This window comes from Sarcophilus harrisii, chromosome 1, assembly GCF_902635505.1.
Source record: "Sarcophilus harrisii chromosome 1, mSarHar1.11, whole genome shotgun sequence".
Lineage (NCBI taxonomy): Eukaryota > Metazoa > Chordata > Mammalia > Dasyuromorphia > Dasyuridae > Sarcophilus > Sarcophilus harrisii.
The window spans coordinates 276,665,453-276,687,312 of NC_045426.1; the positions used below are offsets into that span (position 1 = coordinate 276,665,453).

Genomic DNA, 21,860 nt, shown 5'->3' on the forward strand with positions numbered 1-21,860 from the left:
GATCTCATGGATATTTAATTACCATCTCTATGAAGAAGATTTTAGAATCTACTTATTCTTCCCTTACTTTTCTGCTGACTTCGAATCTCCTATCTCTTAACAGCCTTTCAGATATGTTGAACTAGAAGTTTGGTAAATCCAACATGGCCAAAACAAAACTTTGTATCTTTCACTTTAACTCTCCACTTCATTATCTTCCCCGTTTTCTGAAGAGGACACCAATCTCCCAGTCTCCCAGGTTAGCAACCAGAGAGTCATTCTAAATTTCTCACTATCTAACTCTTTACATCACCAAACCCTCTGTAACATTTTTGTTATTTTATCTCTGTAATATCCTCATTATAATCCCTCTTCTCTCCATTGTCATTATTCTGGTATCAGCCCTTATCACCTCATACCTGGATTACCGTAATGAGTCTACTGGTGGGTCAGCCTGCCTCAAGTATCTATCCATTCCAGTCAATCACTTAAGTATGAAAGTGATTTTTCTAACGTTCAGGTTCAAGTACATCACCTGCCCTCACCACCACCACCTAATAAACACTAGGGGTTCCCTATTGCCTCCAGGAACAAATACAAAATGTTCTATTTAACATAAAAAGCCATTTATAAACTAGTTCCTCAGGAACACTGATACGTTGTTGGTGGAATTGCGAACACATCCAGCCATTCTGGAGAGCAATTTGGAACTATGCTCAAAAAGTTATCAAACTGTGCATACCCTTTGATTCAGCAGTGTTACTACTGGGCTTATACCCCAAAGAGATACTAAAGAAGGGAAAGGGACCTGTATGTGCCAAAATGTTTGTGGCAGCCCTGTTTGTAGTGGCTAGAAGCTGGAAAATGAATGGATGCCCATCAATTGGAGAATGGTTGAGTAAATTGTGGTATATGAATATTATGGAATATTATTGTTCTGTAAGAAATGACCAGCAGGATGAATACAGACAGGATTGGTGAGACTTACATGAACTGATGCTGAGTGAAATGAGCAGAACCAGGAGATCATTATATACCTCAACAATGATACTGTTTGAGGATGTATTCTGATGAAAATGGATTTTTTCGACAAAGAGATTTAACTCAGCTTCAAATGATCAAGGATGGACAAAAGCGCTACCCCCAAAGAAAGAACACTGGGAAATAAATGTAAACTGCTTGCATTTTTGTCTTTCTTCTCAGGTTATTTTTACCTTCTGAATCTAATTCTTCCTGTGCAACAAGTGAACTGCTCGGTTCTGCACACATATATTGTATCTAGGATACACTGTGACATATTTAACTTGTATAGGACTGCTTGCCATATAGGGGAGGGGGTGAAGGGAAGAAGGGGATCAGTAGGAACAGAAGTGAGTGCAAGGGATAATGTAAAAAAATTACCCAGGCATGGGCTCTGTCAATAAAAAGTTATCATTAAAAAAAACAAAAAAACAAAACAAACAAAAAAACTAGTTCCTTCCTATTCTTCTATAATTCTTATCTTGTTCCTTGATATGTACTCCTCAATTCAGTAACACCGGACTCCTGGCTATTCCATGAACAAGATGTTTCATTTTAGGCTCCAGGCATTTTCTCCGTCTCACACACCTGAAATGTTCTCCCCTCCTCTACTTTGATGACTAACCTTCTTGGCTTCCAAGATGCAACTAAACTCTCACTATAGGAAGGCTTTCCCAATTTATCTTAATTCTAGTGCCTATATTTTGTTAATTATTTCTTATTTATCGTGTGTGTGTGTGTGTGTGTGTGTGTGTGTGTGTGTGTGTATTTACAAGTTTACTTTATTTAAGGATAAGAATTATCTACCACTTCTTTCCTTCTTTCGGTATCCCCAGCTTTCCTATAATGCCTGCCACATAGAAGGTGCTTAATTAATATTCACTGATTGACTTGAAATACATTTATATAAACTATATATTGGAATCTCGTGATATAGAATATTTTAGTTGAAAGAGAGCAATAAAAATGTTTAGAAACTTTAGTGCTTATTAGGGAAAATAAAACTTGTTTTCCTTCCAAAAATGTTAGAGGTAATTGGTATTTTTCATAATGTAATTTCACACTACAGGTAAAAATAGATTAAATATAAAAAATTTCTTAAAGAACCTTTAGTGACATTAAATACCTAGGTTCAACAATAAAGTTCAGTAAATGTAATTCTAGAATTCATATCTTTCAACATTAATATATTTGCATTTTAAAAGAAATTCTCATATTGCTTCTCCCATCCTCACATCATACAAATTTAACACTTGATATTACTCTAGTCCCTCATCTGGAGTGCTTCTCTTAGATTTATTATATCACTTGTAGATAGGAAAAGGGACCTATAATCCTACATCACCAACTGCCTTTACAACATCTTGAACTAGACCTATAATATGAATTTCATACTCAAGTTCTACATATTCAAAGCAGAATTCACTTTTCTTTCTCCCACAATCTGTCCTCTACTGACCCTTTTCTCCTGTCATGAAAACATCACTATCCATTCAAGTTTAAGTCCAATTTGAAACTTTCATATCATTCTCAATTCCTCACTCTACTCACCTAAATCTTTATTAATCTTGTCATTTCTACCTTAAATAAACAAAAGAAATAGCATTTTTTGAATATGTACCCTATGATCAAAGGAATACTACTTTATAACAAAAACTTTCCTTAATTATTGAATTGTTATTATTATTAAATTCCATTTTCCCAAGTTTAAGACCTTATCTAAGTCTTAAGAGAGAATTTAGAGCTGGAAGACAATTTGGAAATCACATAACCCAAATCCCTCACTTTTGTGACCAGTAACGGCCACACTGAGCTTGACTAACTTAACCAAAGTCATGGAGCTAATCAGATAATGGCTATAGTAGCACTAATTTCTGGCTTATAAACAAATAAATTTCTATCAGAGTGTATAGTGTTCTCTGTTTAGGCCTTCTTGTTGTTAAACTTATTAAAAACATTCTCACAATCTGAATTTTAAAAATAAGTAAACTAAAACATTATTTGCATTTTGCTAATTTTACTATATAGCTAATTTTACTTGAATTAAGAAAAAAAAGGTATAATTCAGACATGAATTTTAAAAAATACTACATGTACATTGCATTCTTGAGTATGTCTAAATATTTTTTTTTGCATTATAAATGAGCAGTGAGTAATATTTTAAAAATCCTATACTACTTTTACATGTATAAAATTGTAAGATTAGTAAGTTGTTACCTTTGCTTGCTCTTCAATTCTAAGTCAGCTGCAGTGGCTACACTGTGGCGTGTATCACTAGAGGCAATCACTAGGTGTATAACAGCTTCGAGTTCTGGCACCTGTTCAGCCTCTATAAATTTCACGATACCCAGTTTGCACTGTTTAGAAACATTAAAAAAGAGAAATAAGGGTTGAAAAGTGTAAACAAAAATTAGGACTTAAAAGATAAAGAATTCATTTACATTTATACATTTTAAGTACACATTACCAGCTAAAAGAATATTCACAACTGTAAGACCTCTTATATGTAGGTGGGGCTAGTATGAAAAAATAAGTCAATATGATTAAGTTCATATTAATCAAAACTAAAGGTTCTGAGATATAAAAACTTAACTTGAAATTCAAAACAGAAATTACAGAAAGAAAATTTGGAACTCAAAACTTTAAATAAAAATTTTTTAAAACTCAGGGGGAAAAAAGCAACAGTATTTATGCTGATCTTTATACTAATTAAATAAGAATTAAAAGAAAATTAAACAATTTAAATGAGATGTTGTTAAATGTTTTCATTTTATTAAGCTAATGTTTTCAATTCCATATTTTAACACAAAAAAATTAGAAAACACTACATTCTAGTCAACATATGTAAAATTTTAATGTAATACATCCAAAGAGTAAAATCTATAGTTTTATTGGATGTAATAAAAATTCTACTTAAGTAATAAGCTATAAAAACTAATACAACTAGTGGCAACTTTCAAAAACTTTCAGTGAAGTAGAAATCTCTTTATAATTAAATTTATAGAGAATTTTTTTCCTATATTAAGTTTTCTAAAATTTCTTCATTTGATCATATTCTTCTATCATTCCATCTTTCTCTATGATTTAGAAGCCCTAATTTTATTTTTCTCCTCACTGTGACCACCATTCCCTATATGTCTTTGTTCTTTCTCAAGCCATAAGCCCTACACTGACTATATTCTCTTCCTTTCTGTGTTCATCCTTTGCATAAACTCAACTTTACACTATCCTCCACTCTCTCTTTCCTGTCTGTTCTATTACTGATTATGCCTCACAACAAACCTGCCTCCTTCACTCCTAGTCACATGCTGCTAATCTAGAGAAAAATCATAAAACTGTGATTGGATTTACTCCAAAAATGTTATCTAATTTCAATCAGGCTCTCACCAAAGTCATCAGTGTTTTTTCTACCTCAGCAAATCTAATGTCCTTTTTTCATTCTCAATCTTTTCCTGATCTTTCCACACCATTTCACATTGTTGGTTCCTCTGTTGTCCTGAATAATCTCACCTCACCATGTTTCCCTAATTCTGCTGTGCTCTGTTTCTCCCCTCATCTGCCCAAACCCACTCCTCTCAATCTCTGCTGCTTCTTCATTCCTGTCATACCCACTTGTGAGTACCTCCCAAGGAGGTACCTCCTCAGCTGTCTTCTCTTCTTCTTCCATAATCTCTAAATTGGTGATCTCATAATTCCCACTGGTTATCATTTTTTGGCAGATGATTTCCAAATCTATTTTTCTAGTACTAATCTCTCTCTGAAGTCACAATCCTACATCACCAACTGCCTTTAGAACATCTTGAACTAGACCTACAAAATGAATTTCATACTCAAGTTCTACATATCCAAAACAGAATTCATTCTTCTTTCTCCCATAATTGGCTCTCTACTGACCCTTCTCTCCTGTCATGGAAGCATCACTATCCACTCAAGTTTAAATCCAATTTGAAACTGTCGTATCATTCTCAATTCCTCACTCTACTCACCTAAATATTAAATCTTGTCATTTCTACCTTAAATAAACAAAAGAAATAGTATTTTTTAAATATGTATCCTATATCAAGCACTGTGCTTAGAAAAAAGAAAATGGAAAAAAGTGAGGCAGTTCCTGATTTCTAAGAGTTAATATGCTAATTGGGGAGACAAAACAAAAAATAAAGTTCAGCCATGGCATAGATGGGAAGGCCTGTAAGTCCTAAGGGAATGGCAAGAACCAAAGGACCTTAGGTTACTTAAGTAATTAATACAGTAATTAAACAGTGACAGATCTTCAACAATGAGATGAACCAAATCAGTTCCAATAGAGCAGTAATGAATTGAACCAGTTACACCCAGCAAAAGAACTCTGGGAGATGACTATGAATCACTACATAGATTTCCCAATCCTTCTATTTTTGTCTGCCTGCATTTATGATGTCCTTCACAGGCTAATTGTACAATATTTCAAAGTCCAATTCTTTTTGTACAGCAAAATAACTGTTTGGACATATGTGTGTGTGTGTGTGTATATATATATATATGTATATATTGTATTTAATCTGTACTTTAACATACTTAACATGTATTGGTCAACCTGCCATCTAGGGGAAGGGGTGGAGGGAAGGAGAGGAAAAGTTGGAACAAAGGTTTTGCAATTGTCAATGCTGAAAAATTATCCATGCATATATCTTGTAAATAAAAAACTATTAAAAAAAGAATTTGAAAATATATATATATATATATATATATATATATATATATATATATATATATATATATAACAGTGGCAGAGTACTCCAAGGCACAGAAGCAAAATAAATGGTAAGGTCTAGAGTTTCCTAAGAGGCAATGGCAAGGGAGACAGTAAAGCCAATTCATCAGAAAGAATAGAGTCTTGTAATTGCTATCTTATTCAAATCCTTGACTTCTTGAAGTCAAGGAGCACAGAAAAAAAAAGCAAAAAGTAAGTAATATAATTTCTTAGCACCTAGTCATCCAGGTAAGTTCTAGGCCAGCTCAGAGACCAGAGAAAGAGATAACCAGGCAGCAGATAGAGCCATTTCCACCAGTGGGATAGCTATTCCTGTTAATTACTAAGTTCAATGGATTCTGGGACAGCAAGATCCAGGGAGGGAAAAGCAAGATGGAAAGGACAAAAGTAGTGACAAAGACTTTTGCCTTTTCAAAGAGTTTATGAAACATCCTAGCATAGCTTTCTCTCCATTCACATGCTTTCAGACGCTCATCACACATCTTGCCTGAACTAATACAATCTGTTTGCTTCAGATCCATCCTCACTTCAATCTACTTTCTACTAAGCTGTCAAGATGATTTTTCCAAAGCACAGGTCTAACCATGCTATCTTCTCCTGACCTCCAGGATTATCCAGTTATTATCTCCAGGATAAAAGTTTAACTTCTAATTTGACATTTAAAACTCTTCATCTCTCAATCTCTCCCTGCCTTGTAAACTTCTTATATTTTGCTCTCCTTCATGCGTATTGAATAGGGGCCTATTTACATTTCCTCAAACATATCACACCTCTTATCTCCTTGTCTTTGCAATGGCCATACCCCATATACACAGTATCTGCCCACTCACTTCTACCACTTAATTTCTCTGAATTCCTTCAAGACTCAGTTCTGGGGGCAACTAGGTGGCACAATAGATAGAACACCGGCCCTGAGGTCAGGAAGACCTGAATTCAAATTTGGCTTCAGACACTTAATACTTCCTAGCTGTGTGACCCTGGGCAAGTCACTTAATTCCAACTGCCTCAGAAAAAAAAAAGAAAAAAAAAAGATTCAGTTCTGATACCACCTCCTGCAGTGCTGGCCCCCAACCCTGCTAATGTTCCCCTCTTGGAATGTCTGTCTTCTATCCTATGTATCTCTTGTTTGTACTTAATTGTTTACATTTGTCTCTTCCCAATAGAATGTAGGCTGCATGAAGTCAGAGACTGTGCTTTTTAATGTTTCAATGGCTTGGCACACAGTGCTTTAAAAATGCTGAGTGGTTTATATAAAACTTGACACTTTCTTAAGTCCCTTATAGAATCAACAACTAAATCAGATTTCATATAAATGAGAAAAAAGTTCATATGCATTATTAGAAGAAGACAAAGAGTATAAACACTTAAAAAAGGTGCTTGGAAAAATTTTTTCTCCCCCCAAATGCAGAATAGAAAGCTATGATACAATATATTTAACATGAAAAGGAAGTTTATAATTATAAATCATCCATACAAATATTATTGTTAAGTAAGAAATGACCAACAGGTTGATTTCAGAAAGGCCTGGAGAGACTTACACGAACTGATGTTGAGTGAAATGAGCAGGGCCAGGAGATCATTATATATTTCAACAACAATACTATATGATGATCAATTCTGATGGATGTGATCATCTCCAGTAATGAGATGAACCAAATCAGTTCCAATGGAGCAGTAATGAATTGAACCATCTACACCCAGCGAAAGAACTCTGGGAGATGACCAAGAACCATTACATAGAATTCCCAATCTCTATATTTTTGTCTGCCTGCATTTTTGATTTCCTTCACAGGCTAATTGTATACTATTTCAGAGTCCGATTCTTTTTGTACAGCAAAATAACTGTTTGGACATGTATACTTATTTTGTATTTAATTTATACTTATTTTGTATTTAATTTATACTTTAACATATTTAACATGTATTGGTCAACCTGCCATCTAGGGGAGGGGGGAGGGGGAAGGAAGGGAAAAATGGGAACAAAAGGTTTGACAACTGTCAATGCTGTAAAATTACCCAGGCATATAACTTGTAAATAAAAAGCTATAATAAAAAAATAATAAATAAAATAAAAATAAATAAATAAATCATCCTTACAAAGTTATTGACAGGAAAGGATATTCTTTAACCAGCAAACATTTTTTAAAATTTTCATCACAAAGGTTTGATGTTGGATAACTAAGTTAAACTAAACAATATGGTATCTTGTTTAGTTTTCAATTTAGCCTCTTTCTTCTATTAAAAAAAAAAAAAAAAACAGTGACTATTCCAATCAACATAATATTCTTATAAAAGAATTTTTTTCCTCTTACATTATTGAAAGAAACAAGGTTTTCTTGACTGAAAGAGCCACAAAGGAAAAATATTTGTTGGTTAATTAAAAAATGCAAACATTAACACAAAGGAATATCTCCTGGCTTATTTAGATGCTATAGAAAAAGTGGGACACAAATCTACAAAAGGGTAAAATTTAAGTGCTTTTTATTTAATCCTTCCTGAACATTTCTTTAATATCACTAGCCAAATTTATTCTCAATACAGAAGTGTCTGGCTATTCTGCCTATTTCTTATGAATGTACTTCACTATAAGGAATGTTATTACATGACATCTGAACTATACTAGACTTTGCAAAGAAAAATAATTTAAGATATATGATTCCTTTAGCAGTGATTTTTTAAAAATGCAGATGTTGGAGAACAGCAATGCTATATAAATGTGTATATATGTACATAAAGAAAGAAAGCCCAATACCGAATTGCACAATACCTGCTCTAACTGTTCAGGTGTCCATGGACTGTCCCCAATGACTCGTTTTGCTGCATAAAAGCTCATCCCTGGAGGTGGCTGTGGAATCCCGGAACCTCCAGAACCACTGGAAGAGGAGCCCTGTGCAGAGGGCACATTCTGCCTACTCTGGGATTCATTCAGTACATATCTAAAAAGGAAATGGAATTTTAACTGTTTTGTTAAATTACCTTTGTCCTTAATCTCAATGAAATAAGATGTACATAAGAAATCAAAATTTCACTACAGAGAAAAAAATCTGAATGGCAAAATTATTTCCATAATTCCAATATGTAGTCTATTATAAAAATTCTTTTTCATTCAATTTATTACATATTGACTAATAATCCAATGGAAAGGAGTTTTGTTTTTTTTAACCATTCCTATCCTAAAAAACACTAATATCAGGAAATGTTCCCCGATATTACAGAGAATTTAAATTTTAATTCAATGATATTGGCATTGTTTATCGTGTCAACCTTATACTAGTATTAATGTTCTTCTTCAAACCAGGAAGGTTCTGTATGGACCAATCTCTATCAAATCCTATTCATGTTTCTAAACCAGTAGAATATAAACTCCCTGAAGACAGAGATTATCACCACATTTATTCTGTAATTCTTTATGAACAAATTGTTGGTTGAAATCATGGTGCTGTTGTTTATTGAAAGACTTTTGGTGTTACTTTTGAACCTCAATTGTTTCACAGGTTTCATCTTGAGGTAATCTTTCAATTACATTCCATAAATCCCAATGGTGTAGACCTGTCATCAGCATTTACTTTCCAGATCTATTATGGCCCATTTTAGCATTCTGAAAATGCATGTCAAAATGACATTAGGTGTTGATTCTTCCCACTGAGCTTTGATGAAGTATGTGACTAAACAGAAACAACTACAGCTTGTCTTCTTGATAGCTTTATGCCTGGTATGTTTGTCCACAGAATAGCAATGTACTTTTAAATATCAACTTGGTTCACTGGTTTACTATGCTCTCTAGATTCAAGCATCAAGTTCTGAGGAGTTATCTTTCTTTGGTATATATTAAATATTTTATGCTTAAGCGTCCAAATGACATTATGATATCACTAAAGAAATATTTCACAAGACAGAGAAGCTGTTTAATTTATTTTTCAGGGCAGCCATGTAACTTGATGTCACCCCTGTACATAAAGTACAAAATATCTTTGTAATATGACATTATCATAATATTATTATTAAATAATTAATAGAATATTAATATTTCCAACTCTCAACAACTGTAATTCATATAGTCTTTTGCAGTTTTAAAAGTACTTTGCTAATAAACTCTATGAAGAAAGTAGTGTAAGTAAATTATGATGGAGGAAGGAATGGTTACAAAAAGCAACAGAGTGTGGAGAATGGATATGGGAGTAAACAGAGGCCAAAGATGACTTATAAGCGTATCAAGCTTAGCCAACAGAAAGAACAATATCAACAAAAATAATAAATCCTGAAATAGGTCTGAAGAATATAATGAGTTCTTCTTTGGACAGGATGAGTTGAGGCAACAATGGAGCTGGAGTTTCAGGTATAAGGACGGGGAATTCAAAAGGGAGAAATCAGAGCTATCTAGACATAGGCATATAGGTATAGTTCAATTTATTCATTTAAAATCATATTTAAAGGAGGAACAATAAAAAATGAGATGGGAGTTTTTAACTTACCCATAAGGCATCAAGAGGACATCCAGCATGAAGTCCAAAAGCAGCTGTACAGTCTTTGGTTTCTCGGCAAGATTAAATGGAGAAGCTGCTTTAGATGGTTCAACAGGGTATTTCATGTGAAAAAGGGTTGGTATCAGAAGATGCATCAAGCTGAAAAGATAATTTTTACTACCATTATTTAAAAAAATAACTTTCTATACTTAATACATGAGATACAATGCAGTAAATAGAATATTAAGAGATGGCCATTATGGCAACAAGGTTTTTTTTTTTTTTCATAAAGATTGGCAGCACTCCATACTCTTTGACCCAGCAGTGTTTCTAGTGGGATTATATCTCAAAGAGATCTTAAAAGAAGGAAAGGGACCCACATGTACAAAAATGTTTGTGGCAGCCCTGTTTGTAGTGGCCAGAAACTGGAAACTGAGTGGATGCAAATCAGCTGGGGAATGGCTGAATAAATTATGGTATATGAATGCCATGGAATACTAATATTCTGTAAGAAATGACCAGCAGGATGATTTTGGAGAGGCCTGGAGAGACTTACATGAACTGATGCTAAGTGAAATGAGCAGAACTGGGAGATTATTATACACACCACAGCAAGACTATATGATGATCAATTCTGAAGGACATGGCCATCTTCAGTAATGAGATGATTCAAACCAGTTCCACTTGTGCAGTGATGAAGAGAACCATGGGAACAGAGTGTGGAATACAATGTAGCATTCTCACTCTCTCTGTTGTTATTTGCTTGCATTTTATTTTCTTTCTCAATTTTTCTTTTACTTCCTTCTTGATCTGATTTTTTTCTTGCGCATTCAGATAACTGTATTAATATGTATACACATATTGGATCTAACATGTATTTCAACATATTTAACATGTATTGAACTACCTGCCAGATGGGGAAGGGAAGAAGGGGAAAATTTACAACAAAATGTCATGCAAGGGTCAATGTTGGAAAAATTACCCATGCATATGTTTTGTAAATAAAAAGCTTTAATAAAAAAATTTTTTTAAAGATTGGCAGTATTCATATGAAACAAGATAATAGGCAATTAAAAGTATAATAAAAATTAAAATAAAATAACCTGAAGAGGGCATTCAGGGGTATATGGTCAGTTTTTAATGCCTTTTAAAAGTTACATTTGAAGGATTTTTTTTTTAAATTTCCGATAGCTATGTGACAAAATACTTTTCTCATTTAAATTTTTCATAGAAAAATTAAGTATCCTATTTTTAAAATGTTAAATATATATTCAGTTAAAAATATATATTCAATTTTGAAAAATTAAAAATGATAACATTTAAAAATCAATTGCTTATCATGTCTATAAAGAATACAAAAAATTATATGTAACTATAAATGTATATACAGAGACATATATATCATACACATACATGTTAATGTAAGGACATGTATGAACAATTTTTTATCAAATCTTTAATTTCATCAACATATTAAAAAATACAAAAATATATACTGAGAGTTTACAATGTATGTCAAACATAGTGATCCAGACTGAGAATATTAAGAAAATCAAAGGCAAAAGAGAATACATTCAAATTAGAAAGACAATGCATATGAAATGCTTAGAACAGGAGAGCAGAAATAAAGTCCTGTAAATCCCAAGGCTTCAATGGTGAAGTGGATGACAAAGCCCCTGGGTCATTTATGGATACGCATAGATTAGCTGACAAGAGCTGATGGTCTTCTGATTTACCAAACAGATTGTGAAGAACTCCTAGTATAAGTAAGGAATTTTCTCTAATACCAAACAGTGCCTTTTTTCAAACTACTCTTCTTAAGGAAGGAAGGTAGTCTGGGGTTAAGGGAAATTAGGTAACTTGCCCAGGGTCAGAAATTCCTTTAATAAAGGTGGGATTAGGAACTATGCTCAAAAAGTTATCAAACTGTGCATACCCTTTGATCCAGCAGTGTTACTACTGGGATTATATCCCAAAGAGATTATAAAGAAGGGAAAGGGACCTGTATGTGCACGAATGTTTGTGGCAGCCCTTTTTGTAGTGGCTAGAAACTGGAAACTGAATGGATGTCCATCAGTTGGAGAATGGCTGAATAAATTGTGGTATATGAAAATTATGGAATATTACTGTTCTGTAAGAAATGACCAACAGGATGATTTCAGAAAGGCCTGGAGAGACTTACACGAACTGATGCTGAGTGAAATGAGCAGGACCAGGAGATCATTATATACTTCAACAACAATACTAGATGATGACCAGTTCTGATGGATCAGGCCATCCTCAGCAACGAGATCAACCAAATCATTTCTAATGGAGCAATAATGAACTGAACTAGCTATGCCCAGAAAAATAACTCTGGGAGATGACTAAAAACCATTACATTAAATTCCCAATCCCTATATTTATGCACACGTGCATTTTTGATTTCCTTCACAAGCTAATTGTACAATAATTCAGAGTCTGATTCTTTTTGTACAGCAAAATAATGTTTTGGTCATGTATACTTATTGTGTATCTAAGTTATATTTTAATATATTTAACATCTACTGGTCATCCTGCCATCTGGGGGAGGGGGTGGGGGGGGTAAGAGGTGAAAAGTTGGAACGAGAGGTTTGGCAATTGTTAATGCTGTAAAGTTACCCATGTATATATCCTGTAAATAAAAGGCTATTAAATAAAAATAAAAATTATAAAAAAAAAAAATAAAGGTGGGATTAAACTGGGTGGATCTAGCTAACTGGGGAAACAGCTTTCCATCCTTTATATCAATCACACTGTCAATGAGAGAGAAACAAGAGAGGATAGAGACAAAGACAGGCATATATTGAGATTTCCCTTTTGTTACATATGGTTTCTGATAGACCTGAAATATAAATATAAAAATTATACTTAAGGTGACTATTTGTTACTTGTTACATATGATTTACATATATAGTCTTTCCTTTTAAAGACTTGTATGAATCAACTTTCTACTGAAAGATCTGATGAAAGCATAAATTTTATAAATTTCAATTCATGCACCTAATTTAAACCTATAAATGACAATGAAAAAGGAACTTATTCCCTTCCATTTAAAATGTCCCCAATATTTTATATTTCAAAAGCACCATGTTCAGAAATAAGTTGTTTTATAAGTGACTAATATGTTGATGAAATATGTCACATGTATAATTTTAACAATTATATATTAGATGCTTCAAAATACACACATCACTAGAATGCTTAATTTGCACACTTCTGGTTGTATTGACTTTCAGAATTTTAGTAAATAGCATTAAGAGTTAATAAAAGTTATTGAATATATATACAGTTGGGAAACTGCTAAAAGAGGTAAGGGTTTCACATTTTCCCAACTGAAACCAAATGTACATACATAGTTCTTATTTTAAATCAACGTTAGTACTTTAATTTATTACAGATAGAAGTAATCAAGAAAGACCATACCTATCCTGCTGAGGCTGAGGCTTCCCTTCCATTGCAGTAAGAAGTGTAGGAGCAAGTTCACACTGTTTTTCCACTGGTAAGCGAGGATAGCCCATCTTAACATAAATTATAGTAAAATTCTGTAAAGGAAAAGGAAAAACCAAATATCAAAATAAATGAAATCTGACTTTAATCAAAATACAAGTTTCTAATTTCAGCAGTAATTCTAATTTTTTTTTTTTTTGGAAACTTATAGCATCACATTCCTTTTCCTAAATATTTTTGCTTCTAGATTTTAAGTCAACTATTAAATTTGAAGAAAAATGTAAATTGGACAACTAGAAAGAATTACAACGTGAAGCTCTCATGGCTTTAAGTTAATTCAGTTTTTTTTTTTTTGGGGGGGGGGCGGGGGGTTGTTGAGGTAATTAGAGTTAAGTGACTTGCCAAGGGTCACAGATTTTATTAAGTGTCTGAGGCCAGATTTGAACTTAATGTCCTCCTGACTTCAGGGCTGGTGCTCTATCCACTGTGCCACTTAGCTGCCCCAAGTTAATTCAGTTTTAAACTGCACCATGACTTTTGGGAGACCCTATTTATGCACAACTAATTTGCAAAGACAAACTGAGACAGATTCATTAGATATTTGTTAATTACATTGTCTTCCAAGTCAAGTAATTTTTCATACATAATTTGCTCCTAATATATTTAAGAACTCTTATTAGTGGATTTAAATATATAGTGTTCAATTTCTACAATATAAAACTGAAATAGGTAAATAGGCTTATTTTAAAAATATTTTATTGTACCTAAAAAAAAAAAGAGGAATATCAAGACTTATTTGAGGAAAGCAAATTATTATAGTTTGGCTGAAATTTATAGTACACATCAAAGAGAAATAAAGTTCAAAAGGCCGGTTAGCAGAGAAACACTTTATTTAGAGGAACTTGACAAAATGTGTTAGGTGGACTGGTGAAAAGAATAGATAGAAAAGAAAAGAATAGATAGAGTCAGTAGAACTTTGTGAAACACTAGATGTGGGAAGTGAAGAAAAGGGGCAAGTCAAAAATGCCCATATGATTTATAGAAATTCAACTGACACAATTTTTTGATAATATCTAGTACTCAAAGCAAAAAAAAAAAATATATATATATAATGCAATCAGAGTTTAGCAGTTTATCTGACTAAACATGTAGAAGAATGCTGCTTAACCTTTGGACTTTACTGGATAAAAAAGGACATCTATAATAAGGAAATCTGTTAAAGAGAATGGGCATAATTATATGGTATCAAAATTGCTTCCATGTACATACCCTGAAAATCGTTAACTTTTCAACAGAGAACAGTATCTGAATCTGAATCTCATTATCAAAAGCTTTCCTTGATTAGGAAGCTTTTGCTTACTTACTCTTATTTAAATAAGAGATGTTTTTTCAAAAATCCCCTAAAATATCAAAGGATAAGATGGAAGATATATAAACAAAAATAATTTCAAACCAAACTGTGTCTTTCTTGTTTTTCCCTCTACGTTCTTATTTTTCATTATTATCAGTCACCTATTTTATATACATATTCATATTCTAAGATTCTTTCTATATTTTTTCTTTTGCTAAGAAAAAGTAATTTACTTTAATATGTCATTCTAAACCTTACAACATATTTTATTCTAATTCCCTTCTCTATTCTAAAATGCCCCACAGTGACCTACTCTCAGAATTTTCTTAATCTCTAGGAAAGTGTTCATCAAAAATGGGAGTACTGCTTAAAAAGAAACTATCAGGGGCAGCTAGGTGGTGCAATGGATAGAGCACCAGCCGTGAAGTCCAAGGACCTGAGTTCAAATCTGATTTTGGACATTTAACATTTCCTAGCTGTGTGACCCTGGGCAAGTCACTTAACCCCAATTGCCTCAGGGGGAAAAAGTATCTTATAAATTTTGATTTAAAAAAATAAAACTGAGCCCAAACTTCAGACTTTGTAATACATTAAGAAACCATTATGAGTCAGTGAACATTTTAAGAAGGCTACTCACTGTGACAAAGGAAACTGCAGCAGGATCCTGGTACTGAACCAATAAAGTCTCCACTGGAAGCTGTATTTTTGGACGGCTCTTTATACGCTTATTCAAGTGGACCAATAACTCCATGACCTAGAGTAAAGAAGAGAAAACTTCTCTAATTCTAAACTATTACATCATCAATAAATTTGGCATAAAACATTGGTTTGCACATCAGTCAACAACTAAATTAAGTGTGTGAGGGCTTCTACCTAATAGTAATAATAGTCCAGTTTAACAGTATTTAAATAAGGAATGAAACTTATAAGTATTAACATTTTTATTTCCTTTCTGTGTGGTTTCTTTTCTGGACCACAGCAAAAACAAAACTTAGACCTATAAAATTATATTCTGTCACCATCCTTGGCACTTAGAAATAAGCCATGAGAAGAAAGGGGAAAAAAGAAATAAACTATGTAGTCAATTTTGGAGAGTACTATTAGAAACAGAAGAGAAATGGAACTAGATTTGGAAAGAATATTCTAATATAAACTTATGGGTAAAATTTTAATAAATTCACAAACTTAAACCACCTAATCTTAATTTACAAACTAATAACCACAAGGAAACTTAGCTGGTTTCCATGCAGTTTGAAAACCTTGATCTAGATAGAATAGCCTAAACTTACACAGCAATTTATAATTTCAAAAATAAATTTCTCACAAAAACCTTATGAGGCAAGTTGTACAAATGTTATTATCACCAATTCTATGAATTAGGAAACTAAGTCACAGAGTGAGCAAAAACTGATCTGACCTTCTTATGTAGAAGATCCAGTGCTCTTTATAATATACCAATGCTCAGACTGAATTAAAAACCATTACAATATTAGAGAATTCAACAACTAGTAAGTCAAAATTCAGACGTGTCATAGATAAAAGATAACATTTTTAAAAATTATTACTACACAAATATTTCTCCATGGCTAGTCTCTTAAGTGTCTTCACTATGTTTCAAATGTTAAGATATAGATTTCAAAATTCACAATGTTAATTTTAATCACAGTGTCCATTTTTCCACATCAAGGAATTTTTTCAAGGGCTTACATACCCTTAGTGTAAAATGAGTAAAATAAATTCAACAAAATTTACTGACAAGCTATTGCTATAAGGAATACCAAAATAGTATAAAGCAGTCCTAACTTTTAAGGAATTCACAACCTCACTGGACAAACAAAAAACAAACAATAATCCAAGTCAAAAAAATAAAGTGTGAGTATTAATGATTCACATAAAAAAATTTTAGAGGAATCATGAAATAATGATTAAGAAAAACCAACATGAGCTTTGAAGGTCTCATGAAAGAAACAGAATGAAATCTGGACTCTAAAGTTAAATTAAATTTAGGATAAATACAATTAAAAGAAAAAGGTAGATACAATCCAAGGAGAAAGAACCCAAGGAAGAGAAAAGATAATATTAAAGATTCAGATACAATAAAGAGCATAATATATTTGAAAATCACTAACAATATCAGTGTAAATGGACCAAAAGATACATAACTCAAGATAACATTAGATATGTATATGATGAGATAAGACTATAAAAAGCTTTGAATACTAACCAAAGTAAATTGAATTTTAGCTTATAAGAAGCATAAAGTCACCGAATCTAGTAATAGTCAGAAAAATAATACAGAAAGACCAGTAACAGTAGATAAAGTCATGATAAATTAGGAGCCTGGACTAGAATAGAGATAGTAGGAACAGAAAAGAAGTGATGAGCAACCTAGAATTGCCAAAGAAGAATTAAAAGTAATCAGTCACTACCAAGATAGAGACCAAGACTGGCATACTTTTTAATTTGTCTATTGAAAGGAAAGAAAAACGAGAAAAAAATGAGAACCTAAAGAAAACAGAAAAGTTTTGAAACAACAATACTAAGCTTCATCTGAAATTTGAAAGGATTAATTTGTAGTGAACCAGCTCTCATGTTTTCCCTAATATAATTACAAAGCAAAAATTTCAAAAATTATCATAGCTGATAAATATCCATGAAGACTAGAATCATGTACGTAATCTTATGTAGGATTATGTCAGTCTTATGTAAAAGGCAGCGCTTCAGCTGAGTCTTGAAATAAGTGAATAGATAGATAGAGTTGGGATAGAGTTGAAACAGAAGGTAGAGTATAACAGAAGAGAAGAAAGGCCAATTTCACAGGACTTTAGAGTTCCAAAATGGTAACAAAGTTAGAGAGGTAGGTTATAAAGGTTTTTTAAAGTCAAACATTTATGTCAAGGGTCCTCAAACTTTTTAATTAAGGGCCAGTTCACTGTCCCTCAGACTGTTGGAGAGCTGGACTATAATAAAAACAAAAACTTTGTTTTGTGAGCCTTTAAATAAAGAAACTTCATAGCCCTGGGAGGGGATAATTGTCCTCAGCTGCTGCATCTGGCCCGCGGGCCATAGTTTGAGGATCCCTGATTGATGTGAACTGATCCAACCATTCTGTAGGGAAATTTGGAACTATGCCCAAAGAGCTACCAAACTCTGCATACCCTTTGATTCTGCAGGGTCTCTACTGGGTCTGCATCACAAAAAGATCATTAAAAAGGGAATAGGACCCACATGTGTGTGGTGTTCTCTTCTTTAAAATATAATGGTTCTCTGGGAGCAGGTTTCTCAGGGAGGTTTTCTGGAGGCAGCCTTAGTTTCAGTTAAAAGTAATAATCACTCCAAATGCAGCCAGCTGATAAAATGCAAATGTTTTATTTTCTCCTTCCTGGGGCCCAGGTAGCTTTCTTAGAGGCCTCAGCTTTCCTTGGCTCCAAGAGCTCCCTCAGAATGTCTCCAAATCCAAAGGTTTGTCCTTCAGCCTCCAGCCAGCACAAAGGTGGAAAATGGAATGAATCTGACTCCACCTCTGAGAGTGAGCTTGTGGGCTTCCTCCCAGAGTGCTCCCCTCTCTGTCAATCTTCCAACTAACTTTTGGCTCTGGCTCAACCCCGACTCGTGACTTCTTCTGAACTGCCTTGACTGGCTCACTGAAGCTCTATTTATGCTGGGTGTAAAAGGTTGACTCCTCCTCCTTCGAGGGAGGGATTAAGGGAGTGTGAATTTGGATATCTCATACTAAACCCTGAAATCTCCCAAATGTGTGAACTTAAAATACATTAGTGAGCTAGAGGATTTGCTAATAAGTACCATGCTAAATTAGCACTCTATAAAGGATTCCACCACATGTGGAAAAAAAAAAAATGTTTGTAGCAGCTCTTTTTGTAGTGGCAAGTAAGCGGAAACAATGGATGCCCATCAGTTGGGAATAGCTGAATAAATTACGTTATGTAAATGTTATGGAATATTATTATTATTCTATAAGAAACAGTCAGTGGGATGATTTCAGAGAGGCCTGAAGAGACTTACATGAACTGATGCCAAATGAAGTGAGTAGAACCCAAGAGAACATGACAACAGCATGATGATCAGCTATAATGGATGTGGCTCTTTTCAACAATAAGGTGATTGAGATCAATTACAATAGAAGTGATGGAGAGAGCCATCTGCATCCAGAGAAAGGACTACAGGGACTGAATATGGATCATAACATAGTATTTTCACCTTTTTTGTTGTTGTTGTTTGCTTGCTTTTTTTCTTTTTCCTTTTTGATCTGATTTTTCTTGTGCAGCATAATAAATGTGGAAATATGTTTAAACTATACTGTATTACTTCCTATATAGGGTAAGGGAGAAGAGGGCAGGGAGAGAGAAAAATATGGAACACAAGATTTTGCAAGGGTAAATGTTAAAAACTATTATTGCAATTTTGAAAAGTAAAAATCTATTTTTAAAAAAAGGTAAACATTTATATTTGGTAATAAAGGCAATAAAGATTCACTTGAATTTGAATAGGGAAGTGACAAGGAACAGGTCAGTGATGATGAGACTGAACTCAATACAGAGTCAATACAGAGAAGGGAGTTAGGTAAAAGATAGTGTGAAGAAATAAATAAAATTTATGTTCTGAAAGAGTATTATGTCTCAAATAATTTTTCTATATTGTTTCCCAAAGTATTTAAAGATAGAAACAAATCCATTTAAGCAAATCCAGATTATTCCAGGGAAAAACTAACATATTTATGGCTGATGAAGTGACCTGTAAGTAACAAAAGATAATTCACTGAGGAATACCCAATTCTGAGAGCATAGAATATCAAGATATTTGAAAGAGAAGGAAATATCAAAACAGAAAGAGAAAAAGCAAACTTCATTATAACTAGAAAAAGGCAACTGAAAAAATATCAATAACTAATGGCTCATAGACCTATTTTCCTATCTCTCTAAAAGTCTAGGAAAATAATCTATATATATATATATATATATATATATATATATATATATATGTTGAGAAAAAATCTAGCTTAAATGTTTGAAAAAGAACAGATGATTTTTCATAAGTGATATTCTACAGTAGACTATTTTTTTTAGTAATACAACTGATTAAAAAGGGAAATAGAAGATTCTATATTGCATACTGCTTATTAACTATAATAAACACCAACACAAAATGCAGAATACAAAATAGCCCCCCCCCCCCAAAAAAAATCAGCAAAATACAGCTTTGAATGCTCTAATAAAGTAATTTTCTGCTTTGGGCAGTTGATCCTATATATTCTTAAATAGAAGTAAACACTATCTCACATGTTAAAATCCTACAAGATTCCTTGAAAGACATAATAAAAAACTTCATTCAATTGACTGATCATTAGTAAGGCATAAAACAAGATTGTGTTGTCAGAAAAAATGTTCAATAAGAATCCAAATGGAAGGATTCCCAATAAAATAGTGAGGTATTTTAGGTGTTCCTGTTGGCAAATGACTTTAAACTGCTTAGAATAAGCTCCTGGCTTATGGTAAAGCCTAGTAGATGAAAGCTAAATTCATTCAGAATAATTAAGCTTAACTATTCAGAAAAAAAAGCAATAGGAATAACAAGTGATTACTGCTTCAATTAGGATATACGGTTAGGTGACATATATCTTAGATATTACAAATGGACAACGAGTAAGTCGAAATTCAGAAGAAGGACTATTATGTTTTGGAAATTGCAGAGAGTCTTTAATCCATACAATGTCAAAAGGTCTAGAAGAAAGCCCTCCATTGAATACTAGAGGATTCAGAGAAGGAACTGGGTAAGAGTTGCACAGGATAAAAAGAAGATAGATAAAATTGTAATCTGCACCAGTAGAGGGAGCACCCAAACAAATATGCTGTTTATTCTTTTAAAAATGATATATTACACAGCTCTTTTTTTGTGAATGATCCAGTAAAGATGTGACAAGAAGAATGATAGTGATTAGTGACTCGTTGCTCAAGATTAATAAAGCAGCTATTGTCTATCTTAGAAATTGTCCAATGTCTTCTTGGGGCATGTAACCAAAATAAAAGAGAAATTCCATTCAAAATAACAGAGAAAGTATAAATCATTTGAAAGTGTGTTTATGAAGACATACATAAAAACAATATGAATCCACAAAACACTTTTTGCAGAAAAAAAACCTAAATAAGGTTTTTAAGGAGAAATTAATTTAAGGGAAATTTAAGGGGAAATGTAAGGGCAAATATTACTCATTAATATAATAAAAATGATACTACATAAATTAATTAATTCAGTACTATGCTCCCAAAGGATTATTTGTATGGAACATACAAAAGCAAATAAAAAGTTATATGGTGTTTAATATACCCCAAACCCCTATTAATTGAAAAAAGGACTTAAATTAGGTAGACATTATCTCATACTGTATTTATTCCAAGATAAACTCCAAATGAATATGTGATTTAGATAGAAAAGAATATCATCATGAGCAAACTAGAAAATCAAGAAAGAAACGACCATTTCAACTTATAAATAGGAAAAAGTCCATCATCAAACAAGGGATAGAAAGAATTACAAATGATTAAATGGGCAATTTTAATCATAAAATATTTTTTTTAAAGTGTCAAAAACCAAAACAAAAGCAGTTAAAATTATAAGACAAAAAGTAATTGGAGAAAATTCTTCCAAATTTCTCTCATAAAAGTCTCAGTTGCTAAAGCTGATGTAATAAAACTGAGAAATACTTCAGCAAATAAACAAAGAATAAGAAATGGAAGTTTGCAAAGGAGAAAATTCAAGCTATCAAGAAAAAACAAGTGAAAAAATTTCTCCAAGTTATCAATAATTTAAAAAA

The 21,860-nt window shown here is 32.8% G+C and overlaps 1 protein-coding gene across 4 annotated transcripts in view; it reads right to left on the reverse strand.

Moving 5' to 3' along the window:
* The window catches only part of ECPAS (Ecm29 proteasome adaptor and scaffold), a 146,766-nt gene that overhangs the window by 82,927 nt on the left and 41,979 nt on the right, over positions 1 to 21,860 (reverse strand). For all 4 annotated transcript variants that reach the window (XM_031942855.1, XM_031942834.1, XM_031942843.1 and 1 more), the window contains 5 exons: positions 15,669 to 15,785; positions 13,657 to 13,775; positions 10,222 to 10,371; positions 8,517 to 8,685; positions 3,217 to 3,356 (listed from right to left, as the gene is read on the reverse strand). In XM_031942855.1, coding sequence (XP_031798715.1) covers positions 3,217 to 3,356; positions 8,517 to 8,685; positions 10,222 to 10,371; positions 13,657 to 13,775; positions 15,669 to 15,785 — 695 coding nt within the window. The remainder of the gene's footprint in view (positions 1 to 3,216; positions 3,357 to 8,516; positions 8,686 to 10,221; positions 10,372 to 13,656; positions 13,776 to 15,668; positions 15,786 to 21,860) is intronic.